The sequence below is a fragment of the Polypterus senegalus genome, chromosome 15, assembly GCF_016835505.1.
Source record: "Polypterus senegalus isolate Bchr_013 chromosome 15, ASM1683550v1, whole genome shotgun sequence".
Classification (NCBI taxonomy): Eukaryota; Metazoa; Chordata; class Cladistia; order Polypteriformes; family Polypteridae; genus Polypterus; species Polypterus senegalus.
The window spans coordinates 37599057-37611632 of NC_053168.1; the positions used below are offsets into that span (position 1 = coordinate 37599057).

The following is a 12576-nucleotide window of genomic DNA, read 5'->3' on the forward strand; positions in this document are numbered from 1 at the left end:
TTATATTATCTATGCCGAATTAGGTAAGATAGAAATGTCTTCTATAGTACAGGAACTCCATACAACTCGAAGAAGGGAGAAAAATAATAAAAACAATCGTCTGTAAAGAGCACCTCATGCTGGGCTAAAATTTGAGGAAAAGCGTGCATTAAATTAAGGCTGTTCTACGTACAACCGTTCGCCGTGTACAGTGCTGCAGTGTGTCTGAAAACAAAGACATAAAGATGGTTACTTCAAGTAGACAAAATTAAACAAAATCCGTGTTAAAACCTAAACCGCACTTACCTCAGTGAATGGATCCATGCTCTAAATTATTTTCGAACGAAAAATACAGTATTAAAAAGAGTCAAATAAAACAAACAGAAATCACGCTCCAACTCTTTTTCTGTCTCCTTCCCAGTCGTGCCTGTTCAAATTTGAATTTCAGCGCTCCACTCCTTGCGCAGCCGCAAATCTTGCAGAGTCACGAGGGCATTCGAAGGCGGAGCAATAAACTGTCAGCCCCCTACTCCAATCATGTATCATAGTTTTATCGTACATCCAATCAAATTATGCAATGGGCAGTGCTCACGCAGACATTGTGGTAGGTTGTTACGTGTTGACGTTGGCAGAATTCCTGGAGTTGTAAAGTGTACGTACGTTTCGCAGTAGCTCATGCTTTCCTGCTGTGCAGTGGAAAAAAAGATGTGGTTCAACGACCAAAAGTTTTGATGAGGCATTTAACAGTACTTTGTGTAACTTGTATGACATTAGTCGAAGACGCGAGAAAACTCGTGTCTGGGTTGAATGTTAATAAACGTATTTTACTGTTGACGACAGATACTTGTTTACTGTAATGGCAGTTTAAACTTGGCCGGCACAATGCATTAAATTACATGGTTTGTCAGTGCTGCCTAAATTCAGCTGTCAAAAGTTCAAAATTTGAGAAGGTGCAGGCCTGCAGATGTTCAACGGAAATCATGAGCACGTACACTGTAAACGCGACTAAAGCATCCAAGGTGTCTCGTTGGACCGATGGATTTTCCCGTTTGTTTACGCACGTGTATGGCTATTCGTTATTGTACTCTTTGACCTTACTTTAACTATTGGGTAGTTAACTGATGCTACGTCTTATTTAAAACATACACTATATCGGGAATGATATATTCTTAGCCATTAGAGGTACCGTAGCGAAATAAACGCTCGTTTTAAGAAAGAAAAAATCCGGGAATAATTTAAAGGAGTTAATTCACAGCAGCACAGTTCTGTGTGCGACACTCACAAACCTCCTTCCCTCAATGGCCAATGTCACCCAGTCATGTGGGACGCTGCAGCCATAAATGCCAGTAGAAAACCAACCATTATTAAAACGTTTAAAGGCAAAATGGTTCAGAATGTAAATATATCCACTATTGCCATATTAAGAAATCTTCTACTCATATGCCGAGCAGAAAGATTAAAAAAATTCCTGTTTAATGCATGCAGTGTAATCGTGCATGATGGGAGCCGGCCCTCTGGTTCTCCAGTACATTTATAACTGTAAAAGATGGTACGGTGGTGCAGCGATTAGGGCTGCAGTGTAACGGATTCAATTGCCATTGTTTCTGTTCCATTTCTGTTTTGCTGCTTGTGCAAAGTTTGTATAATGTCCAGTGTGTGCCCAGTGTTTTTCTTCCCACAATTTTTGTATGCTTTTAAGCATTTGAAATAATTCTGAAATGAGTTTCTGCAAAGGTTGCATTAATATAATATAGGTCCACATGTATTCATTTTACAAATGTAACGTGGTGCTTGCCTTTTACACAGGCTAAGACAGGAAAAGTGCATGTAAAAATACTGTCTGCAATGTACCAAAACCCTAAATGCTCGTTTTTGGTATAGTGCCTGTAACTGGATAGATAGAAAGATAATTTATTCATCCACCTAGGGAAATGGTAGTCAGACATCAGACCCTAAGGGCAAGAATTATGTTCTTTTCCAGCAAAGCAAAAATAATAAATCAATAAATCTTTCTCTTTATTTTTTCCCATGTCTATTTGGGGTTGATGTGCTTGATTAACCTTCTCCATACAGTCTGGTCCTGCACCTGCTCCTCAGTTAGACCCTTTCCCTTCAAATTTTCTTTGACATTATCATTTCATGTCCAATTCGGCCTCTGTCATTTTTTCTTCACCTGTAAAGGGACACCCACATAACACCTGGCTGTGGCAAATAGATGGTCATTTCCGGAGGGTGGGACTGGACTGTGTGTCTGCCCTGGGGGTTTCCAACCAGGATCCCAAACTGTTTCATCATGTGGTGGGTGTGGCAACACACTGTACCAATGCATGCCCCCCAAGCTGACCTGACATGTACTTCTATTCCCATCACTCTTTTGCCCACATATTTATTGTCTCTTCTCATCACATGTCCATATCACTTCAATCTACTTTCCTGTACTTTCTTAGGTGTCTCTCCCACTTTTGTTGTTCCTCCAAATGGCTCATTTCTTATTCTGTTCTTTTTTTAACTCCACACATCCATCTCAACATTCTCATTTCTGGCATATCTAACTTCTTCTCCTGTGCTCCCGTTACTGCTTATGTCTCAGCTCCATACATCATACATCTAAAAACCTTAACCCTTAACCTACCTCTGCTCACATAACACTCCTCAAACCTTCTTCCAATTGTTCCATCCCCACTGCACTCTGTGGGTTACCTCTAGTTTTCCATCTTGATCTAAATAATTAACCATAAAGCTAATTCATAGTACGGCAGCACAGAGGTGCAGTGGTACCACTGCTGCCTCACCGTAATGAGACCAGGATTCACATCCCAGGTCCTCCTTGTGTGGTTTCCTCCCACAGCCCAAAGACATGCAGGTTAGGTAGAATGGCGGTACTAAACTGGCCCTGGTGTTTGGTTGGTGTGTGTGTGTTTGCTCTGTGATGGATCAGTGCCCTGTCCATGGTTTGTTTGTGCCCTGCGCCCTATGCTAGCTGGGATAGGCTGCAGCAGCCAATGCAAGCAAAGTCTGTTCAGGACTAAGCAGGTTAGACAATTCAAAGTCTACCTAATGTGGTAAGTCATAGCTTTCCAAACCTTTGGTGCAGATTTTATGAATGTATGGTTTTCTTTAGAAGATCTAGCCATTTTAAGCTTGGCTAACTTCCACTGCTAGTGCCAGTGTTTGCTTACAGTATATGGTATTATCATGTTACTAATCAAGAGTTTTAGCTACTCTGGGATCTTTAAGTTGTCAGAATAACCTTTTAGGACTGTGTTACCTAAACCCAAGGCTCTGATAACCTCTAGAAAGTAGACAGTTGCAACCAACTTTGACCAGTGGTCATTTAGTCAAAACAAGAATACTTAAGATTAACAATAAAAGAACTAAATGCTTTTCATCATCATTTTTACCTTTTCCTCTATGATACAGTATGTTCAGAATGTTACATGTCATTATTCATTTTAATATAGATTAATGCTGTATGTCACTTTTTGGTGAAGGCTTCATATTTATTAAGTGTACATTTGTGTTAATACAGTATAATCTGTTCATAAATATGCTTAAAAGACACAGTTATCTAAAACAGCATTAAATAAAATTGGTGCCTTACTACGTGAAAAAGAATCCATTGAAAGCTTTTCAAATGATGACACTTACATGAGGATTGATTCCAGAGAAAATCATAGTTTTGGAATATACGTAACAGGCAAAATAATATGTTTGGTAGAGTTCATATTGTTTGGTTTACTTCATTCCTTTATTCCTGTTCAAAAATGATAAAGATGACTACAGTTAGGGTGTAATTTGATACACCAAGCTTTGTTATGTATTATTAGGTGGACTTATTTAACTGGAGTTGTATAAGGATAGATTTGATGCCCTAGGACACACTGGCCTTTGGCATACCACACATTGATCATTAGGCTGGCTTGTCCATGTCTGAGTATTACAGACCACTGGACAATTTTGAACTTTTAATAACATTTTTATAATGTGCTCCTAGCATCAGTTAAACATTTTGTTTTACTCTTAATGTATCCTTTCCAAAAAACATCTATATACAGCAGTACTTATCTTTGACAGTAGCATTCCTCTGGCTCATCTCCATATTATACACATTTTGTCTGTTTTTGTATCCATTTAAAAAGTCAGATTGCATCCAGCTGCTTTTCCGTTCACTTTCTTCTCTGTCTTCATCTCCAATCTCCTTTACTTCCTTTATCCTTTACAGCTGTGCTGCCTTGACCCCGTCTCCAGTACATGCATCTTTAGTCATTTTCAGAAACTCTCTAGATGCTTTGTCTTTTCTGAGCTCTTTTCATTCTCATTTACCCAAATTCTGCACTTCTGCTTTCTCATTTTACTCCTCTGGCCCCAAACCCAGAAATGCTATCACACCCTTTGTTCTTGTAATGTTTTCAAATAGAGAGCAATCTTTAAACACTTACAGTACATTGTTTTTTTTCACAAAGCCTGCACTTGTTCAGCTCTGCATTCTAAATCAGTCACAATTTTTACATTTAAAAAATGCTGGTCTTTGCTATTATTTCTCCTCACATTTCCTGCATTTTTGATTTCAATACATATATTATTCATGCTGTCCCAGTTAGGATTATCAAGAAACACAATTTTGTCTCCACAGAAACTTCTTTTTAGTTCAATTTATTGTTCTTGTTGACTTGTGTACATTTCATTGCCAAACAGCCCCAGCTGGCCATAGTCAGATATCACTATAGTCTCCTTCTCTTTTTATAATTTTTTTATTACAGAAATATGCATTACAATTGAAGAGTTAAAATATAACCATCAAACACACATTACTGTTAGGAAAAGATAACAAATCAGTCCAATCCCATGTAAAATGAATGCAGGAAATCAATGACAGACTCAGAATGTTTAATTTTTCTGGTATTTATGATGACTCTTTCTGATAAAAGACAAAATAATTGACCTTTTCCTTTTTTTTTCTACCCCATTTCTAAGTTCCACAACATAGGATCACAAACCTGCAATAAAATTATTTCCAACTTTGTTTATTGTCATAAGCATAGCTCTGAAAGCAGGGGTGTTATTTTGTAAAGTGGGGTTTACTGCTTGGATTTAACTTCATTTTAGAACTCATACTTGAATTGTCCTGATTGTAAGCTCCTTGTGGACAGGCCTTCTATTTTTCTTTAAATAACTACATACAGGCACACCTAACAAAGAAAATGTCAGAGGCAAATGAGAGCATGCCATGATCATGCAAATATAAAGAACTTTAACTGGAAACTGGTTAATAAAAAGGGGATTCAACTGAGTTAAAAGAAGCTGTCATTGACTCTGAATTATAATAAGTAAGAAATGTATAATGAAGAAAACATGCAAGATTTACTGACTTCTAAATAAGAAACGGCTGGATAAAGAAATCAGCAGCAACTTGTGCCCTCCAGCAGACAACACCTTTCCTGTACACAATACTGCTATAATCAGCTTATCCCCAACAGAAAACCGTGACTCTTCCTTGTCCATGTGTGTTTTCCAGAGTAAGAAAATAATAAGGAAATTTTCAAAATTGGATGGATAGCATGATGGCACACTGGTTAGCTCTACAGCCTCCGTGGTAAGAAAATGACTTCACAACACTATTCTTCTCCACCAGTATGGATTTAGCAGTTGATCCCCATGTTTCTTTGGGATGTCTTAGGGCACTACAGTGTCTACCCACATATCTTAAAAGACATTAAGGTCAGGTTAATTAAAAGTGCTAGAGTGGACCTTAGTTAGAATGGGTGTGTTTGTTAGGGTATTATGATGGTCTGGCATCCTTGCAACAACTAGTTTTTACTGTGTGCCAGATGCTGCTAAGATAGGCCCTGTCTATTCAAAAACCTGGTACTGAAATACATAGTTTTGAAAAATGAATAAATAAATATTACTTTAAAGTTTAAACCCAACACATCCATTCATCGTTCCATATCTTCCTATGCCTACATTTTCCAGTTTGGAATCATGAAGAGGCAATCTCATTTAAAATATTATTTCTGCAAAGGGTGAAAGTGTAGTTTTTACTTTGCAGTTTATGAAGTAACAGCAATTTCAATAAAATATTTTCTCATAAATTAGAAATAAAGTCTGACATGAAAAATAAATTCATCTTTGAACTCACTAATGTAGTTACTGGCACAAGGTAGAAACCAATCCATTTCATTTATTCTCCCAAACCTCTGAACTGAGGAGAAACACAGGAAGTCCACAGTCCAGAAGTTGCTGGGGATGCAATGAGTGGAAGGCAGAAACCAATCCTGGATGAGGTGCCAGTCCATCACAGGAGACACACAAACACACTCACTATTAGGCACTAACATAAAGCTGACAGCAGACCATCAGAAAAACCAATACAGGCATGGGGAGAACATGCAGACTCCACATAGACAGGCTAACATTTGAACCCACAACTCTGGCACTGTGTCACTGTGCTGCCCAAAATATACAATCAAAATGGAAAGAAAATACACCTTTTTTATTTATCGTTTTTCTTTTCTATTCAGTCACTATTCCTAAACAACATGAAGCTCCTAAGCAGAGTAATACAAAGAAAATGCTGCATCATGTTTGTCATTCATTAACATGTTCAGTAACATTTTCAAATGCAGCCTCATTATAACTTCTAACAACCTGCACATAAATGGTAACGTGTTTCTGCCTGAAAAGGACAGACATGGCTGTGTAAATTAAAAAGTGACATATTAAAGTAAGGTAAACATTGGCTTTTCTTTAATTACCACTTACTCCACGTGCAGTTTTGGGAAGCAACAACTGACCGGACAGCAACAATTCAAAAAAATTTACAGTCTTTATAAAAGAGAGGAGGCATTACCGGAATATACAGATTAAACCACTAAAGACAAGGAGCAGGAGTCATCAAACAAACAGACAAATATATATATATATATATACTGTATATATATACTGTATATATAAACCAAGTGGTGCAACTTGTTAGTCAGGTTAGAGTTTGGATTTTCAGTGACAAGGTATCAAAGGTTACACCAATCACCTAATCAGAGTAGTGAGGACTTCCACTACTTCAACATTATCATTCACTTTTCTCTTTAAGGATGACAGGTAATTTTCTTTAAAGCATGACAGTTTGTTGCAGATTCCAATCACTTTTGAAGATGACATTTATGTCTAACTGAATACCCAGTACATCCACATTTTTTGCATGTTACTTGGAAATAAGTTTTTTAAATATATATATAATTCTAGAAGGCTGCATAAATGATTTCTTAATCAGGTTTGTGCACTGTGTCATTTGAAGTGCATAAGAAATTATTTTCAAAAGCTTCTATTATTTCACTAGGTGGCAGCATTTCATCAGCTGCAGCAACAATGGGTCAATAGAATACAGTACATGGTGGAGCAGCTGACGGGATTGCTTATCTTCATGGGTCCTCATTTTATTCCAGGTAGTAATTATGTGTTTATCCATTAGTCCTACTGAGAGTACATACCTGCTTGTTGCAGATTTGGGTTTTCTTCTATGTATTATTCATTGGTAAAATCTGCCTAAATAATGCATTAGTTTATTTGCCCAACCTTTCCTTTTTGAATGCAGAGACAAAGTAGACTGAAGGCCTTCCTGTTAGTATTGAGTGCAGATGAGAAACCATTCTTGGACAAGAATCCACTTATAATGTACAAAAAACAAATTATACAGCTTGCTTGTCGATAACAACATAAGAGGCAAAAATAAATAAGTAAATAAATAAATTACTCAAATATACAGTATTTGTAAAATATGAAACCATTTAAATATAATGAAAATGTCTTAAGAAAATCAATTAACACTGAATCATTAAAAAGGAACACAAAAAAATAAGAACTTAGCAAGTTATGATTTAATTAGCAAAAAATGTTCACCATATATATATATATATATATATATATATATATATATATATATATATATATATATATATATATATATATATCCATCCATTATCCAACCCACTATATCCTAACTACAGGGTCATGGGGGTATGCTGGAGCCAATCCCAGCCAACACAGGTTGCAAGGCAGGAAATAAACCCTGGGCAGGGCACCAGCCCACCGCAGGGCGCACACACACAAACACACACACCAAGGACAATTTAAATTCACCAATGCACCTAACCTGCATGTCTTTGGACTGTGGGAGGAAACCAGATTACCCGGAAGAAACCCACACATACACAGGGAGAACATGCAAACTCCATGCACGGTGGATCCAGGAAGCGAACTCAAGTCTTCTAATTGCGAGGCAGCAGCGCTACCCACGGCACCTCCGTGCCGCCCCATATATATATATATATATATATATATATATATATATATATATATATATATATATAATGGCCTCCAGGGGGCACACCTGCTACCCAAATTTGATACAGACAGACACTAGGCACTAGTCCAGCAACACACACATTTTATTTACAAGGGGGAAATACCTTCCCTTCATTCCCCCTACAGCAAACACAGTACAATGAAGCACAATATACAGCGCACAATTCCATTTCTGTTCTTCTTGTCCTTGTCCTTGTCCTCCTCCTCCTCCTCTGCCAAGCTTCCTCCCTCTTCCTCCCAACTCTGACTCGCTCGAGTGAAGTGAAGAGGTCCCTTTTATGCTGCACCTGGGAGCACTTCAGCATTATCTGAAAGTATTTCCAGGTGTGGTGGTAACCCAAAGTAGAGCTTTGCAGCTTTCCCTGGTGGCCCCCACAGAATCCAACATGGCTGTACTAAACTCCAACTCCCATAGAGCCATGTATGCATGGAACCCAGGGGGGCTGACATCTAGTTCTCTGGCAGGGAAGTGGCCCCAGCTAGTCCGTCACTATATATATACTGCTCAAAAATTAAAGGAGCATTTTTTAATCAGAGTATAGCTTCAAGTCAATGAAACTTCTGGGATATTAATCTGGTCAGTTAAGTAGCAGAGGGGGTTGTTAATCAGTTTCACTGCTTTGGTGTTACTGAAATTAACATCAGGTGCATTAGAGGGGCAACAATGAGACGACCCCCAAAACAGGAATGGTTTAACAGGTGGAGGCCACTGACATTTTTCCCTCCTCATCTTTTCTGACTGTTTTTCACTAGTTTTGCATTTGACTACGGTCAGTGTCACTACAGGTAGCATGAGGTGATACCCTACAGAGGTTGCACAGGTAGTCCAAGTTCTCCAGGATGGCACATCAATACGTGCCATTGCCAGAAAGTTTGCTGTGTCTCCCAGCACAGTCTCAAGGGTATGGAGGAGATTCCAGGAGACAGGTGGCTATTCTAGGAGAGCTGGAGAGGGCTGTAGAAGGTCCTTAAACCATCAGCAGGACCGGTATCTGCTCTTTTGGGCAAGGAGGAACAGAATGAGCACTGCCAGAGCCCCAGAGAATGACCTCCAGCAGACCACTGGTGTGAAAGTCTCTGACCAAACAATCAGAAACCGACATCATGAGGGTGGCCTGAGGGCCCGACGTCCTCAAGTGGGCCCTTTGCTCACTACCCAGCACCGTGGAGCTCGATTGTCATTTGCCATAGAATACCAGAATTGGCAGGTCCACCACTGGCACCCTGTACTTTTCACAGATGAGAGCAGGTTCACTCTGACCACGTGACAGACGTGACAGGGTCTGGAGAAGCTGTGGAGAACGTTATGCTGCCTGTAGCATCGTTCAGCATGACCGGTTTGGTGGTATGTCAGTGATGGTCTGGGGAGGCATATCCATGGAGGGATGCACAGACGTCTACAGGCTAGACAATAGCACCATGACTGCCATTAGGTATCAGGATGAAATCCTTGGACCCATTGTCAGTCCCTATGCTGGTGCAGTGGGTCCTGGGTTCCTCCTGGTGCACGACAATGCCTGGCCTCATGTGGTGAGTATGCAGGCAGTTCCTGGAGGATGAAGGAATTGATACCATTGACTGGCCCCCATGCTCGCCTGACCTAAATCCAATAGAACACCTCTGGGACATTATGTTTTGGTCCATCCGGCGTGACCAGGTTGCACCTCAGACTGTCCAGGAGCTCAGTGAGGCCCCGGTCCAAATCTGGGAAGAGATCCTCCAGGGCACCATCTGTCATCTCGTTAGGAGCAGGCCTGACGTTGTCAGGCATGCATACAAGAACGTGGGAACCATACAAACTACTGAGTACGATTTGGAGTTGCTGCAATGAAATTTCGGCAAAATGGACTTGCCTGCCTGCCGTATCATTTTTTCACTTTGATTTTCTGGGTGTCTTTGAATTCATCCTTCTGTAGGTTGACAGAGACAGTGACCAGGCTGGCTGAAACATTAACACTGTAACTGTTGGGTATCAGTACCACTCTGTTGACGCTTAATTCATTTATATGTAAAAAAAACAATTAGAAGTCAACATTTATTTAACTTTTTTATTTTTTGAGTTGGTTTAGCCATTCTTTAACTTTTCCTTTAACACTAAAAACCTTTTGTTTTACTTTCAGGCATCTATTACATTTATTGATGTGAAATATTTCAAATGCCCACAAGCTTGTTGATACTTGGCTAAATCCAACATTATGCGCATATTTACAAAGATAAGTATAATATCTAACATCCAGACTGTGAATAAAAAGTAGCGGTACCACACTGCAGGGGACCCTAAAAGGGAAAGGAAGAAAGAGAGAGAGAAAGAAAAAAAAAAACACAAATATTATTTATAAATGAGGAGACAGAGTTAAATGAAAGATGAAGTAAAATACACTATAGTTTTACCCACAAGATACAGTACATTATATCCTATTTTCTTCAAAGAATAAACACTTCTGTCTCTATGCAGAAGAAAAATGAAACATCTTTCTGTTCAAAACCACCTGTTTATTTGTTGCTCAGCCAAATAGATAGATAGATAGATAGATAGATAGATAGATAGATAGATAGATAGATAGATAGATAGATAGATAGATAGATAGATAGATAGATAGATAGATAGATACTTTATTAATCCCAAGGGAAAATTCACATAATCCAGCAGCAGTATACTGATACAGGAAACAATATTAAATTAAATAGTAATAAAAATGAAAAAAAAAAAAAAATTAATGTTAGCATTTACTCCCCCGGGTGGAATTGAAGAGTCGCATAGTGTGGGGGAGGAACGATCTCCTCAGTCTGTCAGTGAAGCAGGACAGTGACAAAAGTCTGTCACTGAAGCTACTCCTCTGTCTGGAGATGACACTGTTAAGTGGATGCAGTGGATTATTCATGATTGACAGGAGTTTGCTTAGTGCCCGTCTCTCTGCCACAGATGTTAAACTGTCCAACTTTAATCCTACAATAGAGCCTGCCTTCTTAACAATGTATCATAGGTCCTGAAAAGCCTAGGGTATACAAGGAAACAGGGAAGGAGACAAGTTCACACTTTAGAGCAGTTTAAAAGTCAGGGGTCAGGTAAACAGTAGCCACTCTAGCCAAAGGCAGCCAGTGTGGCACAAGAAGACACCAGTATGACTAGGTATCATTCTGTGAAAACACATTCACATTCTTTTGCATTTTATGAGTGCTTGCTCATTTTTGTCACTCTCCAGAATGTGACCATTCTGTCACACATAAAGCACAATAAAAAGCTTTAGAATTGAAGGGTTTGAATTTTGGTAAGCATGTAATATAAAAAGAAAGAAAAAAGTGCTAGTTTTTTGCAGCAATACATCACTTCTAATTATTCTAATTAAAAAGACACCACTTTGAGGCAGAGTGGTGGCTCTGAGGCTAGGGATCTGCACTGGCAATCGGAAGGTTGCCAGTTTGAATCCTGTAAATGCCAAAAGGGTCTCTGCTCTGTTGGGCCCTTGACCGAGGCCCTTAACCTGCAATTGCTGAGTGGTTTGAGTAGTGAGAAAAGTGCTATATAAATGCAAAGAATTATTATTATTATCACTTCTAATTAAGAAGTGGGGTGGAGCAGAAACTGGCAGCCACTTTGTCCTCCCAGCCTACTGCTTTCCAACCTAACCGAAACTGAAAACTGTGATTGCTCCTTGTTGATATCTCTTTTCCAAAATAAGAAAACAATCATGAAATTTTCCCTGACGGTACAGGCTCTCCTAGAAATCAACCATCCAGTGCACACCCTTAACCCCATTTCGAGTCTTACCTTTGTAAACCTATCCAATAAGATTTAAATAAAAAAACCTCTAAAAGAAAAATATGAGCCCTGGTTGGTTGATGTGAGTTTAGCATGATCAAAACAAGTGTCACTTTTATGAGATCATATTTTTGATGTGTTACTGTGCTGCAAAAAACAATAGTTCACATGGACGGTCATTCAAAACAAGAGACCTATGGAGCAGCAAAGAAAAAAAAAAAAAACAAGAGAGATGAAAACTATAACTGTCATTTAAAAAATGAACTAACATTATAATTTGAATAAGCTGTAAATAGTGAATTTGAGACTAATGACTAATGAGAATGACCCTACAGATAGTCAGGAGAGGGTTGGTATCACTGCTTCTAGCAGCTTTAGCAGTACGTATGTGCAGTCCAGTTCTGTGGAGTCACCAACATAAATGTAAACAACAATGTGGAGGACACGTATGCCAGTGCTTAACCCAAATGAAGGAT

The 12576-nt window shown here is 38.9% G+C and overlaps 1 protein-coding gene across 2 annotated transcripts in view; it reads right to left on the reverse strand.

The window, feature by feature from the left end:
* The window catches only part of anln (anillin, actin binding protein), a 38998-nt gene extending 38510 nt beyond the window's left edge, over positions 1 to 488 (reverse strand). Inside the window, exon 1 of one of the 2 annotated variants that reach the window (XM_039736910.1) lies at positions 286 to 488. In XM_039736910.1, coding sequence (XP_039592844.1) covers positions 286 to 303 — 18 coding nt within the window. In that variant the 5' untranslated portion in view covers positions 304 to 488. The remainder of the gene's footprint in view (positions 1 to 285) is intronic. The other variant, XM_039736911.1, reaches the window with a different exon arrangement.
* Between the last annotated feature and the right edge of the window lie 12088 nt (positions 489 to 12576).